The 16,330-nt window shown below is 37.7% G+C and overlaps 1 protein-coding gene across 1 annotated transcript; it reads right to left on the bottom strand.

Annotated features, from left to right (window-relative positions):
* Positions 1-1,588: 1,588 nt before the first annotated feature.
* Positions 1,589-8,498, bottom strand: slc30a8 (solute carrier family 30 member 8). The gene is made up of 5 exons (XM_073821455.1): positions 8,240-8,498; positions 4,463-4,592; positions 3,341-3,447; positions 3,113-3,207; positions 1,589-1,720 (listed from the first exon to the last, which is right to left on the bottom strand). The coding sequence occupies exons 1-5, from the start codon at positions 8,388-8,390 to the stop codon at positions 1,589-1,591; spliced, it is 615 nt and encodes a 204-aa protein (XP_073677556.1). The 5' UTR covers positions 8,391-8,498.
* Between the last annotated feature and the right edge of the window lie 7,832 nt (positions 8,499-16,330).

Raw genomic sequence — 16,330 nt, 5'->3', positions numbered from 1 at the left:
TAGAAAGCTGGTCTAGTTGGTGTACGATTGAAAAAATATTGGAATTCTCGTTCAGAGATAAGGGAAGAGGAGTGAGCTTGCTGGAGGAATAGTTCTATTTCCTTTTGAAATCTACTGGTAGGATCAGTGGGCAAAGCTCTATAGTAGGTCAGATCTTGTAATTGTCTTAAAACCTCCTGATCGTACAGGGTTTTGGGCATAATTACTAGACCACCTCCCTTATCAGCTGGCTTTACCACAATGTTTTTGTCTTTGCAAAGTTTGTCAAGGGCCTGTCTTTCAGAAAATGTCAAATTATTCATGCCATGTTGGGGATGAGGATTGCTAAAAAGCTGCTCCACATCACGTTCTACAAGTCTACAAAAAGTGTCCAGTACTTCATGCTACTAGTGCTCACCCAATATCTCTGAAACGTGGTCTGCCTTTCAGTCAGTTCACCAGATTACATCGTATCTGCTCTGACAAGAATGACTTTGAGGTAAAAGCAAGACTTCTTTACAGAGATTTTAATTCTAGGGGATATCCCAACAGTTGGCTTGATACAGCACTAAATAAAGTATGTGCCTCTGGTACACATTCGACTAATTTGCTTTCCAAACAAAATGAAAACCGCTGCATTCTAAATTTGACCTATAGTCCTTTGAGCAGAGACATTAGAAACATTGTTAATTCTCACTGGCATATAATTAAAAGTGATTACCAACTGAATGGTCTTTTTCAAAATTTACCACTTTGTGTCTTTTCTAGAAGCTCAAATCTTAGAGATAGGCTGGTCCATGCTGATACTGCCACGCCTCCTTCTAGTACTCTCTCCAATGCCCAAGGTAACTTTCCATGCAAAAGTTGCACTTCCTGTTCACATTACCTTAAACTCCAGTCTTTTACACATCCACACACACATAAGATATATAAAATCAAGCAATTAATTACATGCAAATCTACCCACGTGGTGTATATTTTGATTTGCCCTTGCCCATTGTTGTATGTAGGCAAAACTATTAGGGCTTTACGAACGAGAATTTTGGAACATTTGAGTGCAATTAGGAGATGTGATGTAACTTCGTCTGTTTCCCAACATTTTCAATCAGCTAAGCATGCCATTTCTGATCTGAAATTTCTGGGTATTGAAAGAGTTTTGCCTAAAAGGAGAGGTGGTGATTTGGACAAAAAACTGTTACAGAGAGAAACTTTTTGGATTTTTGAACTCAACAGTCTTTTCCCGAAGGGAATGAATGAAGAGATAAATTACTCATGTTTTTTGTAAGCATTTTATCCTTCTTCTTTTTTAGAGATAAACATTGTTAACTTTATGAAAAGAATTGTTTCTACCTGTTCTCTGTGTCTGGGCTGAAGCCCCTCCCACTGCACCTGTTACCTGTCTCCTGATTACTTACTCAGTATTAATTGATTGCATGTCTGATGTTGATTCAGTATGAGCATTGAGAATAGCTAGATGGCTGAAACGTCTGCTCTTGCTCCATTAAAACTATTGATTCTTTTTGTTGAAGACTTTGTCTAGTTTTTTCAGAGTGCGAACCATCTGTAGCTTCTTTATAATTCTGGCATAACAAAGGGTTGCATGGGTGTTCTAACCTGTAACTTTGTGCAATAGAGAGGTGTCCTGCACCTCTGGGGGTAGAGCAGAGATCCTTTGGCGGAGAGCTGCATCGCTGGAGGCTGCGTTCTCAAGCTCCTGTAGTGCTCGGATCAGATCCGCAGTCTGAGACACAAAACATGACATGGAAGATTAAACTGACTTGAGGTCAGTTTATAGGTAAAATATGCATTGCGTAAGGTTGTTTTTCATTAGGGTTGTTCCGATTCCGATACTAGTATCGGAAATGCCGCCGATACCACAAAAAAATCTAGCATCGGAATCGGCGAGTACTTGAACCCACGGACCGATCCGATACTATTTTCTTAGATATGTTATTCCCGCTAGCAAATCAGAAGCCAGTTCTTCTTCGCGGCTCAGAATGCAAACAGTGTTGCCACAAGCAACCACTGTTTAGAGCAGCGAAGAAGAAATACAAATGTGCTAGCAGTTTGTCCGCTAAAACGGCGGCATGTCTCATATGTAGGGCTTTATGATTTCTGCGATGCGGAAGACACGGACGGAATCGCGGAATCCAGTCAAAATGAAACTTACAGTTTAACGCGGAACGTCACGGGAATTTGTCAAAGTTTGACGCATTAATCAAAGGTAGTTCATTACACTTAAATCAAATCGTGATATGGACTAATATTAAACCAAAAATCGACTGTTTAAATATGAATTAATGCGTGGTTCTGTGTTAATGAATTGTACAGGCGCGTGGTTTGTTTACTCCTTGTACTGAAGCGCGCGGGACACTTGCGGTAATATTAAAGGGCTCCAGACTGTGACCAATTTTTCTGCCAGTGTTAGTAATTTTCGTGAGCGGTCACACTGGCGCGACCACCGCGTTGTTCAACTCATAAGCTCTGCCATTTCTGTCTCAAATGAGAAAAATAAAATGGCACGCGAAACGAAAGTGAAACTAACACGACACGTTTGAGCTGCTCAGCGCTGACCGTTTATCAGCTTGGACTGCAATGCAAACAAACTTGCACAAACCCCGAACAGCTTTATTCGGGAGCCAACGTTGATTTTGCAACACTGTTACTGCTGCGAGATGCAGTGAGGAGCATTTGAAAATGCTGCACAATGAATAAGGTTCCTGCAAGATCTAGTGAGAATCTTTCAAATTCTGGCCAAAATTCTCTGTTATAAACAGGGCTGGTGTACGTCAGAAAACCAGATTAGTAATACTAACTATATGAAAAAATATTACTGTCAAATGTCATAATAAAAATACTCTAGTTCACTGTATATGTCATATAATAAAAGTTCAATGTATGTCATAATAAAAATACTCTAGTTCACTGTATATATCACTGTATATTTGTTTTATTAAGGAATAAGTCTGAAGCACACAATAAAATAATTTATTAGTATTATCTACAGCTGTATATACAATTACACATCCAGGTATCGGATTAGTACTCGGTATCGGCCGATACCCTGAGCCCAGGTATCGGAATCGGTATCGGGAAGGAAAAAAGGGTATCGGAACATCTCTATTTTTCATACCTGTGGAGGTTCAGCAGGGGAGCTTTGGGAGGCAAAGTCATCATTGTTCGCCTTAATCTCTTCATACGGCCTTTTCTTGGCCTTCTTTTCTACCTCTGTAAGCCATGAGAAGACATTCTACATGTCATACATTAACAAAGGCATTAAAGTCACTATTAACAAATACTTCACATCATACTTATCACAATAATCTTTGAAATCAGTGTGGCCTTGCGGTGGTTTACTTACGCAGGACATCAGAGAGTTTTTCCAGTACGTCATTCTCATAGACAGCTCTTTCCTGCCAGATGGACAGAACTCTACCTAACTGTTTCTTACAGCTCTCATCTCCTTCACTGGACAGGATAGATAAAAACATGGTAAATATTCTGTACAGGAAGAATCATAGCAACAAGATTCAAACATCTAGGTTTAAGTTAAGATGCAATTACACTTGCCTAAGAAAAATTAAAAAATTGAATTATTCAATAGAATCATTCTTTCTGTCTTTAATTAATTAAGGTTTTTGAGGAAAACATTCCAGGATTTTTCTCCATATAGTGGACTTCAATGGGAACCAACATGTTGAAGGTCCAAATTTCAGTTTCAAAATGTCTCTATATGATCTCAGCTGAGGAATATGGGTCTTATCTAGTAAAATGATTGGTTATTTTCTAAAAAATAAATAAATAAATAAATAAAAATTGATACTTAACCACAAATGCTCATCATGAACTAGCTCTGTGACGTCATGCATTACGTAATCACATTAGAAAAGTCATGCACGGTTAATTCTTTGTCTGTTCACTTCAGTTTAAAAAGGTTGCATAGAGTGAAAAACTCACTCAACTCATCTTACTCCAACTTCAAAATCGCCCAACATTGCTGTTTAACCTTTTTTTGTAAAGGGTGTTTGAATTTCTTTGCACGTTCATTTTGTAAACACTTGGTCAGTACTTCCGTCTATGACCTTTCCAATGTGATTGCGTAATATGTGAAGTTGCGGATGCAACTAGTGGAAGATGAGCAATTGTGGTTAAAAAATAATAGAAATTCTCAGAAAATGACATTGTTTCACTTGATATGACCCTTATTCCACGGCTAAGATCATGTAAAGCCATTTGAAGCTGCATTGAAACGGCAATTTGGACCTTCAAACCATTGGCTCCCATTGAAGTCCACTATATGGAGAAAAATCCTGAAATGTTTTCCTCAAAAATGTCCTTTTGACTACAGAATGAAAGTGAAGAATGAAAGATATGGACATCTTGGATGACATGGGGATGAGTACATTTTAGGAAATTGTACTTCTGGATTGAACTAAACCTTTAAACGGGAGCTAAAAGGCCAGAATATACTGGTCTAACTCACCCGGAGACATGTTTGAAAGCATCAACAATGACTGGTGAAAAATCTTGTGTGAACTCTGGTCCTTTCCTCTTGCTATTCTGTATGACATCATTTGCAAGATACAGGAAAGTCAGCTTACGGGACACCTGGGCTGCACAGAGAGAAAGAGAAGAAAACATTTCCTCATTTAATAGGTTGTCTGCCTGGGAAGAAAATCTTTAAATATTTTTGCTCTAAAAGAAAAGGCATGTGCTGTTCAATTAAACCAATTAAATGTTGCGAGGGGAAAAAAATAATCAATTTAAGGCAACTGAATAGCAAATAAAATATGTACTAGGCGACAAAAACACTATTTTTAGGATGTGAATACAGGTCAACCATGCTCAGCACGCAGGTTTTTGAGTAAGAAATGATTGTTGTGGATTCCTCCTCAACACAAAAACCTGCTATGGAAACTACACCTTCACTATAGAGACAATGAGACCTCAGGAGAGATGATCTAAAGATAGCTCTGTTTTTTTAGTATCACCACCTGAGCAATGCACACATTATCCAATCCCATCTCCAAGCAAATACACAGCATTTAGAAATGAAGGCCATGTAATAACAAATCTAATTCTAAAGCATAATACTGAATTCACACAGGGCTCTGCACTTATTCTGAAGCTGTAATATTATCCCATTAGCCTAAAGAGAGCTCATTCCCAGGCAACTAGGTTAAACCATAAAACCAAGAAAGTACGGTAATCACTGGGAGATGGCATGAAATCCTATGAATTACAGTGTTTCCCCCTGCTATTAGTGTCTGTGAATACTGAAACGCGAAACGACGGTTTAAATATGAATCCTCCATGTTCCATTTGCCTCTGTATGAATGAATGGTGGAGCGGCATTTTTTACTACACAAATACTGAAGCACGCCTGACGCTCCCGGTAATTTTCTGCCTTTTCATCTCACATGAACAAATAAACTCAATCTCCAGAGCTGTTGTGAGTGTCACTTCATGTGAATTTTACCGTTTCATTTGAGAAAACTAGCGTCATATCGTACTGTATACGCACAGAAACTACACAGCAACCTGTCAAAATAAAAGTCTGGTTTAACATGTAACAGAACTATATTAGTCTTGTATTACTTCTGTACAGTATAATGTAGGTGTTATATATTCCCATTTATGGCAAATTTTAAAAAAATTATATCAAATAAATGATTAAAAAAAAAAATATTACAACACGATTAATTGTAGAAAAGAATACTACAATTATTTAAAGCGTTTAAACTGAATATTCACACAATTTTTCTTCCATGTATTACAGTAAACCTCTGTTTGGCAAAAAAATAAAAGGGTTTAATTTTCATTTAACTCAAAATAAATACATTTAATGCTTTAAAAAAAAAAAAAAAGATTGTAGGGCCCTATTGTTCAAAATTTTGAAATTGAGAGTTTTGTACTTATTTTATCTTAAACAGAAAGTAAAGTACCGAAAAGTACAGAGTAAAGTAAAACCTAGGGGAAACACAGAGTAAACCTCTGTTTGTTTGGCAAAGAATAAAAGGGTTTAATTTTGTTTTAATTCAAAATAAATTAATGTTTAATGTTGAAAACAATAAAAAGATTGTAGGGCCCTATTGCTCAAAATTTTGGAATTGAGAGTTTTAGACTTTTTTTTTTCACTGAAATAAATGTTTTTTTTAGTAAACAGAAAGTAAAGTACCGAGAAGTACAGAGTAAAGCTGTAAACCTAGGGGAAACCCTCTTTTTGTTTGCCAAAAAATAAAAGGGTTTAATTTTGATTTGATTCAAAATAAATGTTTAATGCTGAAAAAAATGTAAAGATTGTAGTGCCCTATTGTTCAAATAGCTTTGAAATTATTTTTTTTCACTGAAATAAATGTTTTTGTTATTAAACAGAAAGTACCAAGAAAAAAGTAGTACCGTTGGTTACCAGCACCCTCCCCAAAGCTGTAAACCTAGGGAAAACACTGAGTAAACCTCTGTTTGTTTGCCAAAAAAATAAAAGGGTTTCATTTTCATTTGATTCAAAATAAAAAAATGTTTAATGCTGAAAAAAAAAAAAAAAATATATATATATATATATATATATATATATATATATATATATATATATTGTAGCCCTATTGTTCAAAATGTTGAAATTGAAAGATTTAGACTTATTTTTTCACTGAAATAAATGTTTTTGTTAGTAAACAGAAAGTACCAAGAAGTACCGAGTAAAGCAGTAAACCTAGGGGAAACACTGAGTAAACCCCTGTTTGTTTGCCAAAAAATAAAAGGGTTTAATTTTGATTTGATTAAAAAATAAATACATGTTAGGCTAAAAAAATAAAAAGGCTAAAAAAATAAAAGTATTGTAGGGCCCTATTGTTCAAAAAATTTTAAATTGAGAGTTGGACTTATTTTTTTTACTAAAATAAATGTTTTTGTTATTAAACAAAGTTTTTTTAAAAAGTACCGTTGGCTACTGTAAACCTAGGGGAAACACTGAAGTAATTTTAGCGCTGCTATTCCACACAGCAATCCAAAGCCCTCATTGTTGTCCTAGAACCTCTGACTACATTTAAATTAAAATCACTCAAAACTGAGAAACTCTAAAGAAAACAATCATTAATATTCATAGAGAAAAACTGAGCCATCTCTTAAGAGCAGATTAAAATGCACTTCTCGATCAACAATAAACTGCACAGCAGCTTAATATCTTTAATAATAGCATAATAGCATTCATTACATCATTCAAGAACTGCATCTATTCTGACTGTAAACAACAACGCTAAGTACATGCAAATATAAACTTGGACTTGTTTTCCACTCAAAAGGACTCAAAAAGAATCATTATACTGTACATTCATTTTCAGCAGCAATAATCAGCCAAATGTGCGAGTCCCGTTCAGTGGCATTGTTTATGTTTTGTGTTTTTGCCAATATATCCGATTCATGACTTGTTGTGAAAACACTATTACTATTCTAGAATAATTTTTGGTCACAATAAGTGTGTCCATGTTATCCATGTGTGCATGAAATAGACAGTGGCATACGTAAAACGCCTCAGAGAAGCACTTTAAATATTATTTCAGTTAATGAAATAATCAAATCTGCAGTTATGGAACAAATAAAGATATTTATAGCCATCAAGTGTTCATACAAAGCAGGTGTGTGTTTGGAAAAAACTGCTTGCCATTCATTCAGGGAGATCTAGTTGAACCTAAACTAGACTTTTTAGGATCTTGACCACTAAAAAATAAAAAGTCCCAAAACAAAACCCCTAACATATGGCCAAAACTGAAACTAGCAGAGAAACATGAGTAGATGTTTCAAAATGGCTGCCAGGGTCAGTGGGAGCATCAACAACCCTGGAAAACTAATAATAACATATCTAATACATATATTATATTGAAAAAATTTTCTGGGGCTCACCAAAATCGTATTTGCAGTAGTGAAACTTAATTCTAGTTGCTCTAGCAATTAACACATGCTGCTGAGTGTCTGAACACCTGCAATTTTCACACAGACTGGTATTGTGTTCATTAATAAAGAAACAAAAGAGGTAGAGAATTTAGGTTTTGTCTCAATAATAACCTATAAAGTAAGCTGCAGATTTATGCAGATGGATCAAAGCATGCATTTGAGCTGAGCTAAGCTGTTAGCTTACAAGGGAACCTATGATTAGCTTGTTTGCTACATGTGCTGTTTAATTTCATTTCAAAACGACAAAACATAACATGACCTCGCATTGAATAACTATTCTAGGTGTTTGAGGTAAAATTGTACCTCTCCTTACCTTTCTTCAGCTCGCTATACCAGACTTTGACGATGGTTTTGGAGTGTTTTCTGTGGTGGATGAGCCACAGTGAAAGGGTCTGCACGCTCTGCTGGGAGTTACTCAGTTCTGATAATTTCTTCTCCAAAGCAGGCTCCGAGAACACGGACATTTTCAATTGCACGTAAGAATTGGGTAGAAAAGGCTCCTTGCCTAAACCAGGCACCCGAAGGTCGAGGATATTAGAGCTGGTAACTCCTCTAGCTAGCTACACATTCCCTGCTTTACCACACAGCACATACTGAGCATGCGCAGACTCAGCGCGCATGTATGAGGCTGTTTGAGGCGTACTCTAGCTGTTTAAAACTGCAGTCAGTCAGGTAATAATAGAATAGATAAAATAGAAATGTTATGTGAGTTTAATCGATGGGATATATAGTTTTGCAAAGAATATAGAGGGGACACTAAGTTACAACTAAGTTACAATCACAAATGAAGACATAAATAATATGAGATATTTTCAACATGGATAATAATAAACGTTTTTATTAAAACAAACAAACGGCAGCAGTAATGGCTGCTGAAAGTTCAGCTTTGCGATAAAACGGAAACCTATTGTAATATTTTACAATAGCTCTGTTTATAGTGCTTTTTATTGAATAAATTAAACATTGGTAAGCATAAGAGACTTTAAAATCATTTTAAAAAATTATACTAACTTTTGAACATATTCACGTTTTTCTTCCCGTAGGAGTGTGCGTGGCCATTTGTAAATTCTATGGCTCTGGCTTCTGGTCTAGCTGTACAAAACATCTCATTTTGCTGCTTGATATTGCAAATTGGTGTGTCATACCATATTATTTTAATGTATTATCTTAATTATGAGCACACTGGTTTGTAGTGCAAAAAGTTTTACTGTTTACTGTCATTCTTCTCGTTATATCCTTATAGTCAATACGCCGGAAGTCTCATCTACAAACTTACTTCCGTGTTGAAGAAAAAGGTGGATAGTCACTATTTCAAACCAGGCACTGTGGTTTAAGCTGGTCTTTAGCCCGTCTAAAACCAACGAAGACCAGTCTAATATCAACAATATAACGTTTTTTTTTTTAAATTAATAAATAAAGCTAAATAAATAAAACTAAATTAGTTTAAAAAAAAAAAGGTTAATAATTTAAAAGTGACATATATATATATTAAAAAAGTTTAATAATTTTAAAAGTGATATATATAGTGCTTTTCTAATGGGCTACTCACATAGAATTTTAAGGGTTCAGCACTATGACATCATAGTGGAGATTCCATTCTGGCAGCTTTAAACTGCTGTTCTGACTCTTGTCTTTTGTTGGTGTGTTAGGAGTGAACAGATAGCAAGCTACTTTTGTACTATCTGTGGATATTGACGACAAATACTGAATTTACTTGCAGCATTCAGTGTTCACAATGGCACTGTTTAGCAGCATATTAAGGCAACTTTTTGAGCGCTTTGCTCACTTCTTGCGCAGAAGGGGAACATCTCGGATGGCACAGCAGTGTGCAGCGCAAAACCTGGCGGCTCAAGAGAAACTTCCAGAGGCCTTCGACGTCACTGCCAAAGACAAGAAGCGCAGGAAGAGACGCCGCCAGGTACCTAAGCTAGCACTGATTCAAATTAATGTAGAAATAACTCTGACTGAAAAACTGCTAGTAAATTTCACAATTAATTACAAGGAAACTACAAGTAACACTTTGAATGAATGACTGAAATAGTATTGTCTTGTAAAATGTATTGCAAAAATGTTTATCTACAACCAAGAAAAATGCTTTTACAGTATAGTAAGAAAGAGGAGGAAAGACAGGAGAAGAGAAAGGTGAAGAAGGAGAGAGAGATGAATGAGGGAGGAAGTCTTAAAGACTCCAGTGAGCATAGAGAGGTTGGAGAAAAGAAAAGGAGGAAGAGAAAACTGAAGGAACGAGAGAAACCTGAGCCAACTCCACTTCTTGTGGAGGTCAAACCTCAGCCAACTCCAGTGAGATCTTCCTTCTTAATGCCAATAGAGGCAGAACCAATGTTACCAAGTGTCTCTGAACACTTGGCTCTTCCAGCCGCTCGCTTCAAGCCCCTTCCACCAGTGACCAAACGGTCCATGCATCCTCAAGCTCCTGCACCTGAGGAAGTGACCTTGCCAGGTACTCCTATTCAAGTGGATCCTCTAAGTGTCTCTGAACACTTTGCTCTTCCAGCCACTAGCTTCAAGCCCCTTCGACCAGTGACCAAACGGTCCATGCATCCTCAAAAGCTAACTCCTGCACCTGAGGAAGTGACCCTGCCAGGTACTCCTATTCAAGTGGATCATCCAAGTGTCTCTGAACACTTAGCTCCACCAGCTGCTCACTTCAAGCCCATTCGGCCAGTGACTGACCTGTCCGTGTATCCTCAAAAGCCAGCTCCTGCCCCTGAGGAAGTGATCCTGCCGGGTACTCCTCTTCAAGTGGATCCTCCAAGTGTCTCTGAACACTTCCCTCTTCCAGCTGCTCGCTTCAAACCCCTTCGGCCAGTGACCGCATGGCGCATGCGTCCTCAAAAGCCAGCTCCTGCACCTGAGGAAGTGACCCTGCCAGGTACTCCTCTTCAAGTGGATCCTCCAAAATTGTTGGCAGTTCCTCCACGTCCCACTCCAGCACCTGATGGTCTGTTTTCTTTCCGACGCTCCCAAGTGAGTCCTCCCAAAAGACTGGTGGTTGCTCTGAGATCTACTCCTGCAAGTGATGAAGTTGTTGCTCTGCAATGTTCTTCATTTCAAGTGTCTCCTCCCTGTCTGTTGAAGCCTCTGCCATCCACTGCTTGCCTGTTTGAGCCTCCTCCACAACTTATGCTCATAGACATAGAGAATGAGGAAAACGAGCATGTGGAGTACACAGGCAGGACCAGCCAGGTCTGTGACTTACCAAAGTCTGAACGCCCCCATCTACTTGAGGCTAGAATAAATCCAAGAATGGCTGCTTGGTTGGAGAGTGACAGTGAGGTGCTGGAAGAAATGTGGGAGAGTAAAGTGGTGGATGTCCAGGGATTTGAGGAAGAGAAAGATTCCCCTGATGAAACAGGAGACTCCAATCCAATTCAAGGCCATTTGGATAAAGCCGCTCAGAAAATGGAGGAGATAGATGAGCAAATGATGAAGCAGTTCTGTGTAACCTCAACTGAAGGTCTCAAGAATGAGACCCAGCACCACGAGAATGTCCAGGAGGAGCCAAGGAGCAAAAGAAAAGTGCCACTTTTTCTGTTCACTTGGGCAGAAAAGAAGGCCAAGAAAAAGGAGAAGAAAGTACGAAAAGAGAAGGAGCACAGAGATAAGGAGTTGCTGCTTGAACGCTACAGAAATGATCCAAAACTAAAGCACTTGTTGATTAACAAGCACAACCGCCACTACCGCTCCTCTGAATAAGGATCATTGTACCTCCCCAAAACATCCTCTTTACTGCACAATCCTGTGTACAAATAAAAAACTGTGCAAACTAAACACTAAAAGTTGCAAGAAGTTTCCTGATTATTAAAACATAAAAAACACATTTCATGTTTAAGTGTTTCATATTAAAATGTGTTTATTATAAAGTGATTTTCAACCATTTTGAGTAACATTTTAACTAGAACAGGGGCCTCATTTATAAAGACTTGCGTAGAAACCATCCTTGATTTTATCTAAGAACTTTTCTGATTTGATCGTAAGAGCGATTCAGAGAAAACGAACGTACCACGAAATCCATGCGTACGCCAGTCATTCGGTTATAAATCACAAATGATCGTGGAATTGTGTGCAGCTGAATGTTCCGCCGTCGAAACGCCCCTGCTTAATTAATTAACATATAAAATTAGATCATTCCTAAAGCAAAAACTCTGTGACAATGGCAAGAAAAAAGGAGCGCAAGAAATCAAATTATAGTGAGGCTGAACTATCTGCAATACCAGGCATTACCGCAAGGAAACGGTCGTACGCCAAGCTGGAATCTGACGTGGAGATAAGTACTTTTCCACGTCAAAGACGGTTTTTATAAAACTGTACTTTGACGTGGATTTGATCGTACGAACACTCTAAGATCAAATCAGTGCGTAAGAAAGTTTTATAAATGAGGCCCCAGCTATAGGAATTACTCAACAGTTCATTTTTACACTTGATTTGAATAAGAGGTAAGTTGCAGTTAAATTATTGTCTATGATGTGGATATTTCCAATACATCACCTGCCACTGTTTTTTTTTGTTGTTGTTGTTGTTGTTGTTTGTTTGTTTGTTTCCTCCATTATAGGTCTCCTTTGTGGATTTTTGGAGCGTTTGCTCCCTAAAAATACATATCATACAATATTGTTTTTTTAACAAAAATTGCATTTGTATATTTATTTTTTAATGTATCTTTCAGAAGCACATTCATGTTAACGTTCATATAAAACCATTACATTTTTAAATGTAAACTATTTAAAATTTTCTAAACAAAGTTGTGGTAATGAGGAATATTAAAACTCAAGATCATGACACTTTATTTTTTATTTACTTAAAAATAAGACATGTTATTTCATGACTGAGCAACAAATGCTAATAAATCACAAATACTTACATATGTTTCCATACACATAACATGCAACTAGCAAGATTTCCAAAAGCATCAAATAATCCAATATTCCATTCACATTCGTTAAAATAAGGGAATACATTTTTCCCTCATTCACACACACATATACACCAAAAAAAAAAAAAACAACAACAACAAAATAATCTATTTAATGAAAAAAAAAAAGTAGTCAGCATGAAAGAGAAAAGAGTCATTTAATGTAGTGTTTGAGCCTTACTGACGTTTGGAACAATTTAATTGTCAGGACGACCTCACAAGCTCACCTTCCTCTCAAAAAAAAAAGTAAAATGGACTATATACAGGCTTAATTTAACTCTAATATTTTACAATAGTTCTGTTTGCATTGTATTTTTAATTAAATAAATTAATTATTGGTAAGCGTAAAAGACTTTAAAATCATTAAAAATCATTAAAAATGCAAACTTTTGAAGTATTCAGGTTTTTCTTCCTGTATGAGTGGGCGTGGCCATTTGTACATTTCTGGTCTAGCTGAAAAAAAAACAGCTTGTTTTGCTGCTTGATATTGCAAATTGGTGTGTCTTACAATATTATTTTAATGTATTATCTTAATTATGAGCACACTGGTTTGTAGTGCAAACAGTTTTACCATTTACTTTACGTTGTTATTCTTCTTGTTATTGCCCTATAAGCCGGAAGTCTCATCCATAAACGTGTTAAAGAAAAAGGTCGATAGTGTTTAAAAGTGTATTTCAAACCAGTCACTGTGGTTTAAGCTGGTCTTCAGCCCGTCTAAAACCAACGAAGACCAGTCTAATATCAACAATATAACGTATTTTTTTAAATAAATAAATAAAATTAAATAAATAAAACTAAATTTGTTTTAAAAAAAGTTTAATAATTTAAAAGTGACACACACACACACACACACACACATATATAAATATATATATAGTGCTTTTCTAATGGGCTACTCATATAGAATTTTCAGGGTTCAGCACACTATAACATCATAGTGGAGATTCCATTCTGGCAGCTTTAAACTGCTGTTCTGACTCTTGTCTTTTGTTGGTGTGTTAGGAGTGAACAGATAGCAAGCTACTTTTGTACTATCTGTGGATATTGACGACAAATACTGAATTTACTTGCAGCATTCAGTGTTCACAATGGCACTGTTTAGCAGCATATTAAGGCAACTTTTTGAGCGTTTTGCTCACTTCTTGCGAAGAAGGGGAACATCTCGGATGGCACAGCAGTGTGCAGCGCAAGACCTGGCGGCTCAAGAGAAACTTCCAGAGGCCTTCGACGTCACTGCCAAAGACAAGAAGCGCAGGAAGAGACGCCGCCAGGTACCTAAGCTAGCACTGATTCAAATTAATGTAGAAATAACTCTGACTGAAAAACTGCTAGAAATGTAGAAATGTCTCTCACTGAAAATTGCTAGTAAATTTTTACAATTATTTACAAAGTAACTACAAGTAACACTTTGAATGAATGACTGAAATAGTATTGTCTTGTAAAATGTATTGCAAAAATGTTTATCTACAACCAAGAAAAATGCTTTTACAGTATAGTAAGAAAGAGGGGGAAAGACAGGAGAAGAGAAAGGTGAAGAAGGAGAGAGAGATGAATGAGGGAGGAAGTCTTAAAGACTCCAGTGAGCATAGAGAGGTTGGAGAAAAGAAAAGGAGGAAGAGAAAACTGAAGGAACAAGAGAAACCTGAGCCAACTCCACTTCTTGTGGAGGTCAAACCTCAGCCAACTCCAGTGAGATCTTCCTTCTTAATGCCAATAGAGGCAGAACCAATGTTACCAAGTGTCTCTGAACACTTGGCTCTTCCAGCCGCTCGCTTCAAGCCCCTTCCACCAGTGACCAAACGGTCCATGCATCCTCAAGCTCCTGCACCTGAGGAAGTGACCTTGCCAGGTACTCCTATTCGAGTGGATCCTCCAAGTGTCTCTGAACACTTAGCTTCACCAGCCATTCGCTTCAAGCCCCTTCGGCCAGAGGCTGACCGGTCCATGTATCCTCAAAAGCTCACTCCTGCACCTGAGGAAGTGACCCTGCCAGGTACTCCTCTTCAAGTGGATCCTCCAAGTGTCTCTGAACACTTCCCTCTTCCAGCTGCTCGCTTCAAACCCCTTCGGCCAGTGACCGCATGGCGCATGCGTCCTCAAAAGCCAGCTCCTGCACCTGAGGAAGTGACCCTGCCAGGTACTCCTCTTCAAGTGGATCCTCCAAAATTGTTGGCAGTTCCTCCACGTCCCACTCCAGCACCTGATGGTCTGTTTTCTTTCCGACACTCCCAAGTGAGTCCTCCCAAAAGACTGGTGGTTGCTCTGAGATCTACTCCTGCAAGTGATGAAGTTGTTGCTCTGCAATGTTCTTCATTTCAAGTGTCTCCTCCCTGTCTGTTGAAGCCTCTGCCATCCACTGCTTGCCTGTTTGAGCCTCCTCCACAACTTATGCTCATAGACATAGAGAATGAGGAAAACGAGCATGTGGAGTACACAGGCAGGACCAGCCAGGTCTGTGACTTACCAAAGTCTGAACGCCCCCATCTACTTGAGGCTAGAATAAATCCAAGAATGGCTGCTTGGTTGGAGAGTGACAGTGAGGTGCTGGAAGAAATGTGGGAGAGTGAAGTGGTGGATGTCCAGGGATTTGAGGAAGGTACCCCTGATGAAACAGGAGACTCCAATCCAATTCAAGGCCCTTTGGATAAAGCCTTTCAGAAAATGGAGGAGATAGATGAGCAAATGATGAAGCCGTTCTGTGTAACCTCTACTGAAGGTCTCAAGAATGAGACCCAGCACCATGAGAATGTCCAGGAGGAGCCAAGGAGCAAAAGAAAAGTGCCACTTTTTCTGTTCACTTGGGCAGAAAAGAAGGTCAAGAAAGAGGAGGAGAAGAAAATACAGAAGGAGAAGGAGCAAAAAGATAAGGAGTTGCTGCTTCAACGCTACAGGAATGATCCGAAACTGAAGCACTTGTTGATTAACAAGCACAACCGCCACTACCACTCCTCTGAATAAGGATCATCGTCCCTCCCCAAAACATCCTCTTTACCTTTAACGTACTGCACAATCCTGTGTACAAATAAAAAACTGTGCCAACTAAACACTAAAAGTTGCATGGAGTTCCTGATTATTAAAACATAAAAAACACATTTCATGTTTAAATGTTTCATATTAAAACGTGTTTAATATAAAGTGATTTTCAACCATTTTGAGTAAAATTTTAACTAGAACAGCTACAGGAATTACACAACAGGTAATTTTTACACTTGATTTGAGTAAGAGGTAAGTTCACAGGTAAGTTGCAGTTAAGTTATTGTCTATGATGTGGATATTTCCAATACATCACCTGCCACTGTTTTTTTTTTTTTTTTTTTTTTTCCTCCATTATAGGTCTCCTTTGTGGATTTTTGGAGCATTTGCTCCCTAAAAATACATATCATTAGATTCATATTTATTTATAATGTATCTTTTAGAAACACATTAATGTTAATTGTCATATAAAACCATATTTGACAAAGTTGTGGTAATGAG

The sequence above is a fragment of the Garra rufa genome, chromosome 17, assembly GCF_049309525.1.
Source record: "Garra rufa chromosome 17, GarRuf1.0, whole genome shotgun sequence".
NCBI lineage: Eukaryota > Metazoa > Chordata > Actinopteri > Cypriniformes > Cyprinidae > Garra > Garra rufa.
This window is presented reverse-complemented; position numbering and strand designations above follow the sequence as displayed.

Bases quoted from the DNA above. Each gene is read 5' to 3' on its own strand.
- slc30a8 (XM_073821455.1), bottom strand. From the start codon at position 8,390: ATGTCCGTGTTCTCGGAGCCTGCTTTGGAGAAGAAATTATCAGAACTG. The intron at 4,593-8,239 runs GTAAGGAGAGGT...CTCTCTGTGCAG, and splicing joins GTATAGCGAGCTGAAGAAAG to CCCAGGTGTCCCGTAAGCTG. The intron at 3,448-4,462 runs GTGAGTTAGACC...TATCCTGTCCAG, and splicing joins GCTTTCAAACATGTCTCCGG to TGAAGGAGATGAGAGCTGTA.